At 29.6% G+C, this 15,290-nt stretch overlaps 2 protein-coding genes across 2 annotated transcripts; both read right to left on the bottom strand.

Moving 5' to 3' along the window:
• Positions 1–5,280: 5,280 nt before the first annotated feature.
• LOC112805787 (uncharacterized) lies at positions 5,281–9,838 on the bottom strand. The gene is made up of 6 exons (XM_025848121.1): positions 9,832–9,838; positions 9,626–9,709; positions 9,109–9,547; positions 8,091–9,010; positions 6,927–8,006; positions 5,281–6,647 (listed from the first exon to the last, which is right to left on the bottom strand). Exons 1-6 carry the CDS (start codon positions 9,836–9,838, stop codon positions 5,281–5,283), a joined length of 3,897 nt encoding a protein of 1,298 aa, XP_025703906.1.
• Positions 9,839–10,790: 952 nt separating this feature from the next.
• LOC112697099 (replication protein A 70 kDa DNA-binding subunit B-like) lies at positions 10,791–15,004 on the bottom strand. Its single transcript, XM_025750106.3, has 11 exons — positions 13,825–15,004; positions 13,460–13,727; positions 13,263–13,359; positions 13,041–13,162; positions 12,847–12,931; positions 12,608–12,740; positions 12,322–12,476; positions 12,056–12,185; positions 11,754–11,942; positions 11,409–11,654; positions 10,791–11,261 (listed from the first exon to the last, which is right to left on the bottom strand). Exons 1-11 carry the CDS (start codon positions 13,972–13,974, stop codon positions 11,091–11,093), a joined length of 1,746 nt encoding a protein of 581 aa, XP_025605891.1. The 5' UTR covers positions 13,975–15,004; the 3' UTR covers positions 10,791–11,090.
• Positions 15,005–15,290: the final 286 nt, after the last annotated feature.

The following is a 15,290-nucleotide window of genomic DNA, read 5'->3' as shown; positions in this document are numbered from 1 at the left end:
CAAAAAAATGATCCTTTAAGAGCACGAGTAACTCCACCACAAAGACAAGATGAGTACCACCATTTTTGTTCCTTTATGATAGAGACTATAGATCCAAGCAACAAACCATATACATCTTATGCAGAGGCCATTTTTAGAAAAGATAAACATATGATTAATAACAATAAATATGACAAGATTGCTCAATAGATAATTTTTGCAAAGAATATTTATTTTTTATGGCAGTAATAAAAAACAATTAACATTCTTAATTCTTTAATAAATAAAAAAAATTCACGTAGTCAATATTAGAATATACTGGATCGGGAGTTGCACAATTGAAACCAGTTGAAATAGAATCCAGCAACATCTCATCAATATTGTTAGCATCAATAGAAGCATCAAATGGAATTCGACTTGTATATTTTTCTATTTCAGAATAATGAAAATCAGCTTCACATATTGGAGTGTACGCAGGTGCTTGAAAAGTATCCTACAGTATAAAGAAAAAATACCAAATGAGTACATTTACATAAAAAATAAATAAAAAATACATTGCAAACAAAAATTGACAAATTTATATTTATGAAGCTAAGGAAGCATTATATAAAAGTTACAAACAGAATGTAAACATACATTTATATGTGAATCAACACTCAACCCTAAATCTGTCTGTCTGTCATCCAGTATTGTAATAACTTTGAACATTCCACCAAATTCTTCCTTAATCAACTCTGTGAACTCAATTTTGAGAATTCATTCTTTTCCAACAACAAGCTCAAAAAAAGCAGGATGCAATGGATGATTAAAATCCTGACATACACAAATAAGAAGATATAAACCACATAATGAACTAAATATAAAGACTTGAAACTGACAAATAGATGATTCTTTTAAAAAATAAACGTAACTCACATTCAACTCTTTCTGAAACTGATCCAAAGCGACAGAGCAAGATTTTCCAAATAATTTAGTTGCAGCAGCATTAAGGAGAACAAAGATTCCACTTGAAGTACTATCTTCCACAATTATTTTTACTCTATAGCTAAGGAAATGCATAAAAAACAGTTATGTATTATATTTTAAACGTATAAAAAAAAGCTAAAAGCAAGAACAGATTTTGCCAATGCAGAGTTATATTATACATATTTAAAACAAATACCTAGCAATGACATTATCAATATTTTTGTCACAAACTTGACAATAGAAATTGTCATGTGAATGCTTCTGAACGCTGTGTCCACAAACACACGAGAAAGACCACCAATGACCATCACCAACAACTTGTTTAATTTTACCCGCAACAAAGAAGAATCCATTCTGGAAAGAATTGAGCACATAAAATGAAATTATAAAAGTTTGGCAAACAAGACTGGTTTAAAAAATAAATTCAAGTTAAAAATACGACGGTATGAACCACACAAATGAAAAATTACCTCCATCTTTTGTTGAATTAGTTGAATTGTACGGATGCGCCTCCAATCGAATGAATCATGATTAATATAGGAAACTAATGAACCATGAATATTCTTCTTAAAGCTAAAGAAATGATAAGAAGCAACATCAAGCCTACAGATAACAACAATAAATCATTAATTTATAATACTAATAGAAAAAACTTCAAAGATAGAATTAAAACAGAGAAAAAATTTAAATCAAATAACTAACCTCTCAAGAAATCTAACAGTTTCTTGTAAATCTGGATTAATAAGAATATCGGAGACATTCAATACATTTTGTAGACATACTTCATCTGAATAAGAAACCCAAAGATAAAACAAAGATATAAGTACAATAACTTCTTTTACAGAATAATTCAAAGATTAGACATCCTAAGACAAAATTATTCGAGAAATCATTTGTTAATTATAACACAAACCTCCATATACTTTGATTTTAAAAGATTGGAGCACAATAACAGGCAGTCTTTCGAATTTCATCAGAATGGAATTATCTAAAGAATCACAGCATTTTCCGAACACGTTGCATTGGACCTTTTTCCTATAAAATTTGGATTTAGAAACATCAAACTAAAAAGGTATATAATAGAAAAAATAATTAAATTTGAATATGATTTTTCCAAAATATAATACCCATCAGCATAGATTTCCAAAATCATTAGCTTAAGCTTCTTTCCATAGTAGTCAACTTCCGTTTGGTGACGAACCGAAGTGATAACTCCTATAAAGTCTGAATAGTAAAAAAATAATAGTATAACTTTAAATTAGATAAATAAAAGATGGAACATATACGATACTCATTTATATCGACATGATTAAAATAAAAAATTTACAAATAAAATTAGTATTATAATAACATACCTATTAGATAATGGTAATCTGATTTTTTTTCAAGTATTTCGAACATTGAACAAAAACTGAACCCAGAATCACGAATTTGGAGACTTGGTTCTGGTATAACAGTGGTTCCTTTTTGAAAAAGTAGCTTAAAACGATGATGAGTCATCTTCATGATCCCAATATTGGGCACAACAGAAAAACTTGTCATACAAAAAGCACCACCAACATATAAATCATCAACAAACATTGATATGTAAGGTTCTTTGACGGTAGCCTGTATTTTATCCAGCTAAACTCAAGAAAAAAGAAAGAAAAAAAAATTATTATTTCATATTACAAAAAACATGAAAACAAAAGATTTTGATATCAATATGAATATAAATAAAAATAAAACTACTCACATTTTGATCCATTAGTATCATATGAAGCAATTTTTCGTTATCTTCTGCTAATGGATCTGTATAAAACCACAGCCTAACAATTTTCACTCTTAACCTCCACTTCCATGCTGTAATACACTTGATCGAATCAACCTTGTCTTCCATATTGTTCTGAAGTTGCATTTTGATTGTAAAGGTATGAACTATGAAAGACTTTGCAAGAGAAACAAAGAACGAAGTTTTTTCTGATAGTTTTTGTCTCCAATCTTTGAAGTCTGAGTCCATATAAATAAATAAATAAATTTAATTTAGTCAAACACTTGAGTTCAATTTTTTTGATTTGATATATCAACAGCTCTTCTGAAAAACCTTCTCTACACGTTTACACCAACTCACATTGGTTTAGCCACTGTAACAGTTAATATGACTACACGTACCTTCTCTGCCATCTGAGGCACTTCATCAAATATTGGGAAAGAACAAATTGGTTGGATAGTACCATTTCTATTGATCTATTAAAAAAAAGAAATAAATTAATTACATACATCTTCTCGTGAACTCATACATAAAAGAATGTTTAATTTTTTTAAATAATTAATATTTTCTTTTATAAATAATAAACTTTTATGATAATTGTAGACAAAAATATAGTGTGTATTTGGATTGAAATTTGTAAATAAGAGGTTGCATAAAATATTCTATACAAAATTATTTTTTATTAAGAGTGAGTTAGTGCTAGTTTCATAATTTGGTTTATGTTTAGCAATTTTAGTATAAAATAGATAGCAGTCAAATACAGATGCCAATTTAGATGGGGCTAGTGGGGTCACGGGTCATGGCCGTCAAAAAATTTTAAAACTTTTATATATTATATAATGATACATTTAAATTTAAATTAAGTTGTTAGTCTAGTGACTAATTAAAATATTTTTACATTTTTTTAGACGAACCATTTTGATTAATAAATCTTTTTTACTTGTTCCTCCTATTCTTTATTTTTTTCATTAACCATTTGTTTTGATGAATTCTTTTTTTATTGTGCCTTGTATCTTATTAATTTTTTTCTTAACTTTTAAATCTATTATCATATAAAAAAGACTTTGATTTTTATAACAAATTCTAATTAAATAGTAAAAAAGTATATATATATAATTTAAAATATTTCAATATTTATTTATTTTCTCATAATATTGAAATAATTACATATTAAATTATATATTAGTATGAATATTTTACATATTTTGTTAATTAATTATTTTAAATGCATATACTAAAAATATTAGAATAACTGATCTATATCATTCATGTTACATTATTTATAATAATAAAGGATAAAAATTAAAATTTTTGTTATTATGAATGATATCAAATATAAAAATTAGTTTTTAGTAGAAATTTCTATTTCAATATAGCATTTATTAATAATTTTTTTAAAAAATAAAAAAATAATATCATCAATTATATAATACAATATTAATTATATAAATATTATTAAATATTTAATTTTTGATTCCCTGTTCAAAAAATTTCTAAATGTGTCCTTGGTCAAATAAATGTTATTTTAGATAAAAAATTGAAAAAGACATAAATTTAAATAATTATTTTATACAATATTTTCATTTTATTTTACATATTTAAATAAATTCTAATATTCTTTTTCTAATATTCTCAGTACTCTTTAGTACTCTTTTGGCTATAATTTTTTAGTACTTATGATTCTAATATTACTTGGTTTGTCTAATGAAATTAATAGAATTACATTACAAAGTTTAAAAAAAGACCTCCATACAAAAATAAATAAAAAGAACAATAAAGAAAGGAAACTCACATAACCAAAAAATAATAATTCTGCATCAAGGAGTATTAGAGACATAGTTATAAAAAGAAAAAAAACAACAAAATTCATTGTATAAACCATAATGAGAAAAGTGATAAATATAAAATAAATTTCTTTAATTAATAGTTTAATAATAAAAAGTGAATACAAAACTTAGAATTTTTATTTTCAGGTAAACATAAGCTAGACTAAAGGCATGTTTGTATTTAAAAATAAAAAAAGAAGCTTTCAACAAAATTAAAGTTGAATTTAAAACTCAAAACACTAAACCAAATACACTCGTAATGTTACAAAAGTAAAATAAAATATATAGTAACCTTTATATAAAGATTTTTTTACAATTATTTCTTTTATAATAACATTATAATTACAATATGAAAATATAAATTCAATTATATCATTTGACAATTTAGTAGGATTTAACAACAACTTCAATGAAATAAGATATAAAATATAGAAAACTAATGATTAAATTCAAATGAGAAAATAAAAGAACTTACCGAAAATTTTATTAAAAACTTCTGTGAATACTATATTTTCTGTCAAGTCGTCCTCTGGTCTATTCTCATACCACAATAAAATTTTCAATCCTTTTTGTACCTCACACGTGATATAGCCACATAAAGTTGCCCATGTGAAAAAACTGGACGACGTAAAAATAATCCCACAGTTGATAAGGTTTGACCTTGACTTTTGTTAATTGTCATTGCGAAGCACAATGCCAGTGGAAACTGCCTACGTTGAAATTTGAAAGGTAAACCAGAATCACTTGGAATCAAATTTACTACACTCTATCCCCAACATTACTACCAGAAACAATATCTGCAGTAATCACATTTCTTCCAAGACTGTGAACAATAAGTCTAGTACCATTGCATAATCCACCAGCAGGGTCAATATTTCTCAATAAAATAACAGGAACACCTTTTTTCAACTTCAAAGAATGATTTGGTAATCCAGAGCATCTGATCTGATTTAAAAATTCAACATTGATCCAATCAATGTCAATGTCAACATTTGCATCACTGCCACATATGCTATCTGAGCTCAAATATTCTGTCATCTCCCCCGGTAGTAAATTAACAATATGATCATTGACTTCCTCAACAATCTCAATAGTCGCAGCAAGAATAGCTCTATCTTGAAAATATCTAGAATCAGCTGAATTCTCTGAGATATTTGGATATATTGCAGAAACAATATCATGAATTGGATCATCAGTAATAGGAATCGATAGATCTGAAGGAATACGAACAAAATGTCTATCATTAATTATTATACCACATTGAGCTTCTCCAACTTGAAGAATCCACTCTGAGAATAATTTTAACTCATCGACATCTGAATTTTCAATACCACTCTCGAGTCGCATATTCCTACTCAAATTAAACACTTCACAATGCTTCCATAGATAAGAAGAATTTATTGAAGCCATGACAATTTCAGCACGTGAACCTTTAGGTATAACTGGTAAAACTTGTCTAAAATCTCCGCCTAGAACAATGACTTTCCCTCCAAAAACTAAATTTTCATTGGAAGCACAAACAATCTTCATTAAATCTCGAAAAGTTCTATCAACAGCTTCAAATGCTAACTTATTTGTCATTGGAGCTTCATCCCAAATGATTAAAGCTGCTTGACGAATTAAATCTGCCTTTTGTGAATTGATTCTAATTCTACAAACTGATTCCTCATTCAATTCAATAGGAATACTAAACATAGAATGTGCCGTCTTACCTCCTGGTAACAATAAAGAAGCAATACCACTTGAAGCAACATTAATGACAATCTTTCTCTCAGATCGCAATCTAGTTGACAATGTTTTATACAAAAATGTTTTCCCCGTACCACCAAAACCATGCACAAAAAAGAAACCATGCTCTTTATTTGAAACACAATTAATAACCCTATGATATATGCTCATCTGTTCTACTGTCAATTGATGAAAATATGCATCATGTTGCTTCTGCATTTCTGAGACATCATATTGCAATTCACGCACCACCATAGAATTGGAAAAGTGAGATATTGAGTTAACATTAGGAACTGGCATTCCAGCATAATCCTTCAAAGATTTACCATTATTTTGAAGAAGGTTCTCAATCTCAACCAAACAAAAATTCTGTAACTCTTCAGATGTCATTCTTAATCCTATAAAAAAAATTCATACAGTGGAATTTATATTTTATTACTTATTATAAACAAAAATCTAAATTATAATATAAGATCACACAATAAATATAAAAAATTATTTAAAATTTTATTCCAACGAATAAAATTTTCTTTTCATACCTGGATATTATAACTGGAGTCTTCTATGATAAAGGATATCTTCAGATAAATACATCCAAGTTTGATTCCAAACAGAGAAAGGCCTACTCATTGAACCTGATAATAATAAAGTTCCAAATAATCGCCTAAGTTGAGCACCTGTACCTAACTCAGCAGCTTCTTTAATAGCTTGAATGAATTCATTATCATCAGTCAACAAACCCAATGATGAACAAGCTTCTTGGAATGTATTATATGTCACGCCACAAACTGTTCTAAGGCTCTTAAAGCTTGTACAACCTCTTTGCACATTTAGTAATAGGCGCATATAAAACAATTCACCAGTTGATGGTGGAACAAAACTTAACCTGCCTACTGAAAATCCCCTTTGTCGTGGTCTCCATTCTCTATTGTCAACAATGTAAACAAAATGTTGTGGGAACTCAACATATGTTAAATGTCTTCCCTTCGAATAGGTCCTGTTAGCTAACATCCAAGCAATAAACATAGTAACCAAATCTCTATTCCTGACTAAAACTGAGCTTATTGAGTCACGATCATCAAAAATAACATGTTGCTCTTTCGGTAAATGAAAACTTAACCTTTGAACAGATGGCCACCGATGATGAATATCATAAGCAAAAAGCCTCCAAATAGACTCACATGGAGATAAGTACCGACAATCAAAGTATTCTCTAATCTCATCAATTGCGTGAGAGTGTTGATTCCCAATATTACTATTACCCAATGTTGCTGTTACGCGATCAGGACCTTTATTAACATATTTGAATAAATATTTAATAACATTCGATTTGTTACAAAACTCCAAATTAATATGAGCACGATACTTCATCAAAAGTAGCGGATTATATGGCACAACAAATCTATTATCAACTTCAACACCATATGTTTTATAGGTCACACCAAGATCACGCCGTTTATATATGGGATATCCTTCTTGATCAAAGTAAGTTTCATTAACAAACTGCTTAGGATAAAACTTAGAACATCTACCATCTTGCATGCAAGGAGAATTAAACCGAAGTTGACCACACGGACCATGAATCATAAATTTTGTTACCACATCATAAAGCAGAGGATATTTTGCAGGATTAGGCAGTTCCGCACATATCAATTCATCTATTATTTCACTTGATTGCAATCTACTCCTCCCATCAAGCCAAAGCAAAATATGTGCATGCGGCAATCCTCTCTTTTGAAATTCAATTGTATACATTCCTGAAATAAGAGATTAGACAAGAAAAAACATTAGTTTTAGAAAAAAAACAAGAATCAATGAAAAAATGAGACAGGTGCACATACCTGCATTAAGTGGCCCAAAGAAAACACCACTTTTCAAATCTTCTAATAAACACTTCATTTTTGCATGAAAAACTCGACATGAAATATCTGGACGCTCAGCAATTGGAATACCATCAACACTCGTATATCTTTGAAATTCAGGCCAATTTGGATTGCACGTCATTGTCATAAATAGATCCGGATAACCAAAATGCTTACAAATTGCCATAGCATCTTGACAATTGTTAAACATATATCTTCTACCACCAGTGAAAGAAGAAGGTAAAATAACACGTGTACCAATTGAGGAAGCTTCTGTATCTCCATGCTGCATAGCTTCTTCAATTCCACTCAAAAATTCTCCACGTATAGTACTTTGTTTCTTCCGTATCTCATAAAGTCGTTGTGACTCGACCATCGAAAAACTATCAACAACAAACTGTTGAAACAATCTTCTAGCTTTATGAATAATGCTTTCTTCTGTCTCTCTAATTTGTAACCGAAAACATATGAACTCCCGCAAAGAAACTTTAGTTCTTCTTCCACGCACATTTATAGTTCGAACACCTCTATAAGGTATATTATTCTCAAAACCATCTTCACCATAGGGAAAAAGCAAAGGATATTGTAATGGCCAGTATAAAGGATGAGTTTCATAAATTCGCTTCAATTGGCCATCTATAGATCGAAGAATAATATCTCGCCCTTGATCTGAACTATCAAAATCACCAACAATCAAAGCAGCAATCTCATCACAAGAGGGAGAATTATATGTTCTTCGATCAAAAGATCTATGAGAGAACAATCTAAGACTAAAAATTTCTGATCGGTGATCCTCATAGAATCCTCTAACTCTTCGAAATGACTTTGCTACCACATTATGTTCATCAATCATATGTATTAGACTAACAATCAATTCTGTATCCACATCTGATCCATGGCTGAAAAAATAAACAAAATTATAGAAATTTATAGAATAAATGAATAATAATAACAATCTTATAATATTCATTGCGCTAATATTTAAACAAAAATATACCTAAAAATACTTTGTCGATTATTAACTTCATGCACTGTGTCGTAAATGTAGAGTTGTGCAAACTTAGGTCTTTCACCATCTGAAGGTAATAAACTACCAATTCTATGATAGTTTTGTCCACTAACAATAAATTGGGGTGGACCCTGACCATTGTTAATAGAACTAACAACTTTGCCTCCAAATGATGTGAATGCAAACATACTATTGTATGATCGTATATTCTTTTGAAAATATTGGCTCTTTGCATCGGTACCATTAATTAAATTAACCAATAAATCTGGTGCTCTCTGTAAGAACGGTAATTGAACCTTCCCTTTAGCACAGCACACAGAAAATATAGGTTGATTTTGTCTTGAATCTTTTTCAACACGTTCTAAATACCAAAAAACAGCTCCACACCAAACACACGCACAATCAGGATCACCGATATCAAGACATTCTAAAAGAAAAAAAAATATGAAATAAATTATTTTAAAACTTCAATTTAATAAATAAATAAATAAAGAATTAATATAACCTTGCATTTCACTTTGTGCAAATAACGGATGATCAGCAATATCATCTTCTATAGGTCTAATACTTATGGAAGGATCAATTACATCTGTTAATAAAATGACAATTTAAAAAAAATCCTAATCAGAAAGAAAATTATAAATTATTATATTTAATGAAAATAAATAAATATAATATATGTAAATTTTTTAAATTTTACTATAATACTACCTGACATAGTAATAGATAAACTTGTTGGAAGACAGCTAGCTAAAAATATTGAAAAAGATTATAATAAATTAAAGAAAAACAAAAAAATGTTGGATCATGCACATTTAAAACAATATATTTAATCAAATTACAAACACTTACAATAATTAAATTGAGTTGCTTGAGTTACAACTCTTGCCTTAGTAACTGCATAAGAAACCAACAATAAATTGGACGAAAAAATTTATGAACCACAACATTAACTAATATAAAATTTTATTACTAATAAAACTACATAAAAAATCAAAAAGAAAAAACTTGCAATAACGCACCTCTTCTTTGTTGTAACTTTAATGCTTTTTTCCTCTTCAAAATATTTATCCTATTCAACCTTGCCAAAGCAAAATCAGTAGGCATGATGAATAGAAAAAATACAATACTGACCTCCACGAAAAAAGTAAGTTTCAAAGAATGATATAACTATTTAGCAGCAGCAATCTAATCTACTTAAAATGCACTCATGAACAATGAAAATAACTCTCTCTCTATGTGTTCATGAAAATAACTCTCTCTCTATGTCTTTCCTTACGCATGTATCGATATATATCTGTATATCTAAAAGAGTTAGATGTCTTCTTCATATCCTTTTATCTTATTTAAAAAAAATTAATTGTTTAAAATAATTGCCACATTGCTATTTGTATTTGGCAAAAAAATATTTAATTGAAAATTATTGTATAGTTAAACATTGGCGAACTCTAAAGTAATTATCATATTTGATATTTAATGTCAATTATCGGTAAATTGAATTTTAAAAATAAATAATTATCATCATACAATGCAAATTAATAAAGCTGCTGCATATTATAATTAATATCATAAGAACTACATTCATTACTGAAATTCACAACAGTGGACATATACATCCACACTATGACTTATATCTACACTCCTCCAACTATATGACATTGTGTCCAATATCTAGCAAAGTAGATTTTAATGTAGCACATATTTTCTTTGAAACAAAAAAGATAAATATAACACCTAGGACAAAAGAACCACTAATCTGCTTGAACATTGTAGAACTTCAAAACGCAAAAGTTCTTCCAAAAAAGAAAGAGGAACAAAGATGACTCTCCTAGCAGTTGGACACACCTCAAAAAAAGAGGAAGATTAATAAACTTCATACATAATTCACCATAACAAAGATAAAACCTATTACATAAATCTAACTTCATAGACCTAAGACAGCAGCTAGCTTTCATCCATAAACACCCATTTTAACTATCTTCAATCTTGATTATTTTAGAGCAATGAGCAACAGTATCCTCAAGTTCCTTATCAAAATCAGCCTCAAGATTCCTCTTCACCTTTAAAAATACTGCATCTTTGGGAACAACATTAGGCACATTAACTTTCCTTGAGTCATCTAAAAGGTGCGAGAGCAAATCCTACACAAGAAAACAAAACAAAAAAAGGAAAGCACCCAAAAAAAAGAGGATCACGCAATTAGATGAAAACCTATTGAAACTCCACAGAAAACTAATTATAATGATGAATAAGAATTATTAAAAATCAAGCAATAAATCGAGTATCACCTGAGTTTCATCAACATCAGACCGAATAAGTGAGCCAACATCATCCGACAGCACTACATTTTCATCACTATCAACAGAATGATCCAGAATATCAACCTCCTTAACACCTTCCATATCTAAGTGTATATCATCAAGTCCAGCAACATTTGCTTCTTTTTGAAGAAAAGATGACATGACAGTATTCTCTGCACATTTTGTATTAGAAGTTTCACCCAACTCAGGGCCAAACACAGGAACAGGTGCATCCTTTAAATAATAAGACAAAAGGCACAAAAGAGGAAAGATAGATATCAAAGGACTGCGACAAAAAAAATGAAACATGGCACCTATAAATAAATTAAGTACCTTCAAAGGTGTTATCTCAGTCTGAGCAAGTTCAAACATTGAAATAATTGCAGCATCATCACAAATCCTCTTCACACGAAAAGTTCCAAAATATCTATCAACACCAAGAGACTTAGTATCCACTTTCAGCAAGACTTTTTTACCCTCCAAATTTCTAAAAATGATAGGGTAGTCATCCCCACAGAGAACCTACAAAGAAAGAAATAAATGCTACCATCAATAAAAAAACCATTTTGAACAAAACCAATAAACTACTTTCTGTTTTTCTTTCATTGAAACAGAGAAAAACAAATCTGACACACCTTTGAATCTTTATGTACCTCATTAAATAGGTCAGCACATGTTTTTTTAACCAAGTAGGTTGTTTCACGATCAAAGAGGACAAATATACCCTGTCCAGTTTCATCTGATACAACTACCTTGAGCCTATACCTACAAAAGAATGAACTACGATCATAAAAAATAGCAGTAAATGAAAAAGGTCTATTCAACACATTAAAAGACCAGATTACTCATAAATAAAAATCACAAAGTAAATAAAAAAAACAAGAATGTAACATGACAGAACCTTGGGATCACATTTGTCACATGATGCATGCACATATCACAAAAGTAAACACCAGATTCAGGATGTACTGTCTTCCCACAAACACAGGTAGAATACCACCAGCACCCCTCTTCTACAACATCAGTGATAATACCTAAAATGACAAAGGTTCCATCCTACAAATCATAGAAAATAGAAGCCAAATGCATAAGAAACCATAAAAATTTAAGAATCAAAGTTTCAAAGGATTTAATAATCAAGAACGAAAACAAATAACTACAAATCAGATAAAAAAAAAATTTTTAACCTCCTTGTTTTCTTGCAACTCATCTATTGTAGATTTCTTAGTCAACCTCATGAAGTCATCCTCCAATGAGATAGTTTTTCCTTCATTAGCAATAAACAGTGGCTGGGTCCCATTTATCCCTTGCTCTACCACGCTAACAAAATGACAATGAAGGAACAATCTTAATGCTTTTTTCAGCATATTCAAACATACATAAAAATAAATAAAACTAAATATATGAAAAATAGTACTACACAAACCTCTTCCTGAAATCAACAACAGCTGCCAAGTCAGGATTAAGATATATTTTTGTTGCTTTCATGACATTTTGTAACCCAGGTTGCCCTAAAAAAGAGGAAAAAAATGTTAGCAACCTTTCTAAAAAAATCTTATACCAACAATGTAAGAAAAGAGTTTAAAAAAATCATGATAATACAATATTCAACAACAGTACCTCGAAAAAGCTTAACTTTGGCAAGTTGAAGAATCACTACTGGTTGTTCAACATAACCAGAAGAAAGAAAATGATTTAGTTGATCCACATATTCTCCAAACAGGGCGCACCTAAGCACCATCCTACAAATAAAACATAACAAATTGTAACATAAAAAATAGATAAAACAAAAAACTAAATGAAAACCATATGCTGAAATAAGAAAGTAATGAAGCAACGAACTTTTGAGAAGAAAGCTCCGCAACAACCATCTTGATTGTTTTTCCATCTTTATCATAACTTTTTTCCTCTCCAACTAAAGTCAGCAACCCAATAACATCTGCAAGTACATTAAAAAAACCACAAAAAAGTAGAATAATATATAACAAGATCAACAACACATAATCTCAATAATGGAAAAAAAATACAGAACCACTCACCAACTAAATAATCATGATCTTGACTCATTTGCAATATCTCCTCAAAAGGATATAGAGTAAAACAGACTCTTGGTATGATATCATCTGGTAAAGTTGTTACTATTGTTTGGAAGAGGAATGTAAGCTTAAACTCATGTTTTGTAGCTCTATAAGAGCCATGATTTGGAACAACAGAGAAATAACACATCTTGTAGCAATTCCCTTCAATAATATTATCTTTAAACCTGTTGATAAGTTGCTTCCTTATAGTGGCCTGGATTTTGTTTGACTATAAATAATAAAAAATAAGAATACATGTTAGTCAGCAACTAAAGAAATATCAACAATATGCTAACTCAAAATAAACTACAAATAAAATCACTAACATTTTCATCCACCAAAATAAGCTCCATTGAATTTGGAGAATCTGGATTTCCAAAGCTTGGAACAATCCAAGCCCTAATTACCCTCACTTTAAGCCTCCAAGCCTCTCTTGGAGGAACTATCTTGCTAATAGCATCAAAAGATGGACTCATTTGAGCGCACTAAAACACTTGTAGAAAAGAAAACAACAACAATATGAAGATATGTGAAAGATGAACAAAGCCAATGATCTGCACTACTTTTACCACTTCAACCCTCTTTTATAGACAACGCTAGATGAATAGTTTCAAATTTGAATTCAAATTTTTTAGCAAAATAGGGGGAAGTAAAGATTTTTCACCTTGCAAATCCAAAAAGAACTGAGGTTTCTCATAGACTAATTTAGGGTTTTCTTGGAAAAAGAAATGATGTGATAAGGGAACTACCATTTTTGATATCACAGAAGTTTATACTGACAACCACCAACTACTCCACATTCACACATATCACATCTCCATAAAAGATCTCTATCAAACATCAAATCAAATAAGCCTTCATTCTATAAAGAAGACACAAGCAAAGAAAGATGAAATGAAAATCATAAAGCATTTACATGATGTATAATTAAAAAAATCGAATTTAAAAATAAAAAAAATAAAAGAAGAAATCTACAGGATCAATGACACTACTTGTCAGAATCGAAATCCAGATTTTGGGAGAAAACCAAACAACCACCAATTACCAAAACCTCTTCTACGTCATACATCACAAATATCTGAATGCTACAAACCACATCCTAAAAACAAAATCATGAATAATCTTCCAATGAAATAAATGAAAAAATTCGAATTTTAAAAAAAAAGAAAAAATCTACAGAATCAATGACATCAAATTTACAATCACAAACCCCATCTCTTGTCAGAATACAAATCCAGATTTTGGGGGAAACCAAACAACCACCAATCACCAAAAACCACTTCTACATGATACCAAAATAATATCTAAATGCTACGAACCACACCCTAAAAATAAAACCATGAATAATCTTCCAATGAAATAAACGAAAATATATCAGAGAGAAAAATATAAATAAACAATCGATGAATTGAACTTCTAAATCCTGAGATCTCTGCATCAAAGAGCACACCTGTGTAACCCTTCTCATTCCTAATATTTAACCCTAGCCACTCTTTCTCAATACAACGTTATCTTCTGGTATAGTTCACTTTTATTACCTCACCTTTATAAGAGATTGGATTCTTTTTATTTTGATTTTTTTTAAAACCTAATTTGGTCTTTTTTTTAAAGCTTGCAACCATATTTTTCTGAAATGAGGGCCTTTAATCTTTTTGATCCGTATACACAAGCACAAAAACATGAAGTGTGGGCCAAATATAATGAAATGTCATATCCACTACTTTTTTTGTATACATTAAAGCCTAAAAAAAATTACCAACCCTACTAAAACCTATAAATATAATTGGCAGTG

Source organism: Arachis hypogaea, chromosome 6 (genome assembly GCF_003086295.3).
Source record: "Arachis hypogaea cultivar Tifrunner chromosome 6, arahy.Tifrunner.gnm2.J5K5, whole genome shotgun sequence".
NCBI lineage: Eukaryota > Viridiplantae > Streptophyta > Magnoliopsida > Fabales > Fabaceae > Arachis > Arachis hypogaea.
The sequence above is the reverse complement of the archived record's forward strand: the minus strand, read 5'-3'. Positions and strand labels throughout refer to the sequence as shown.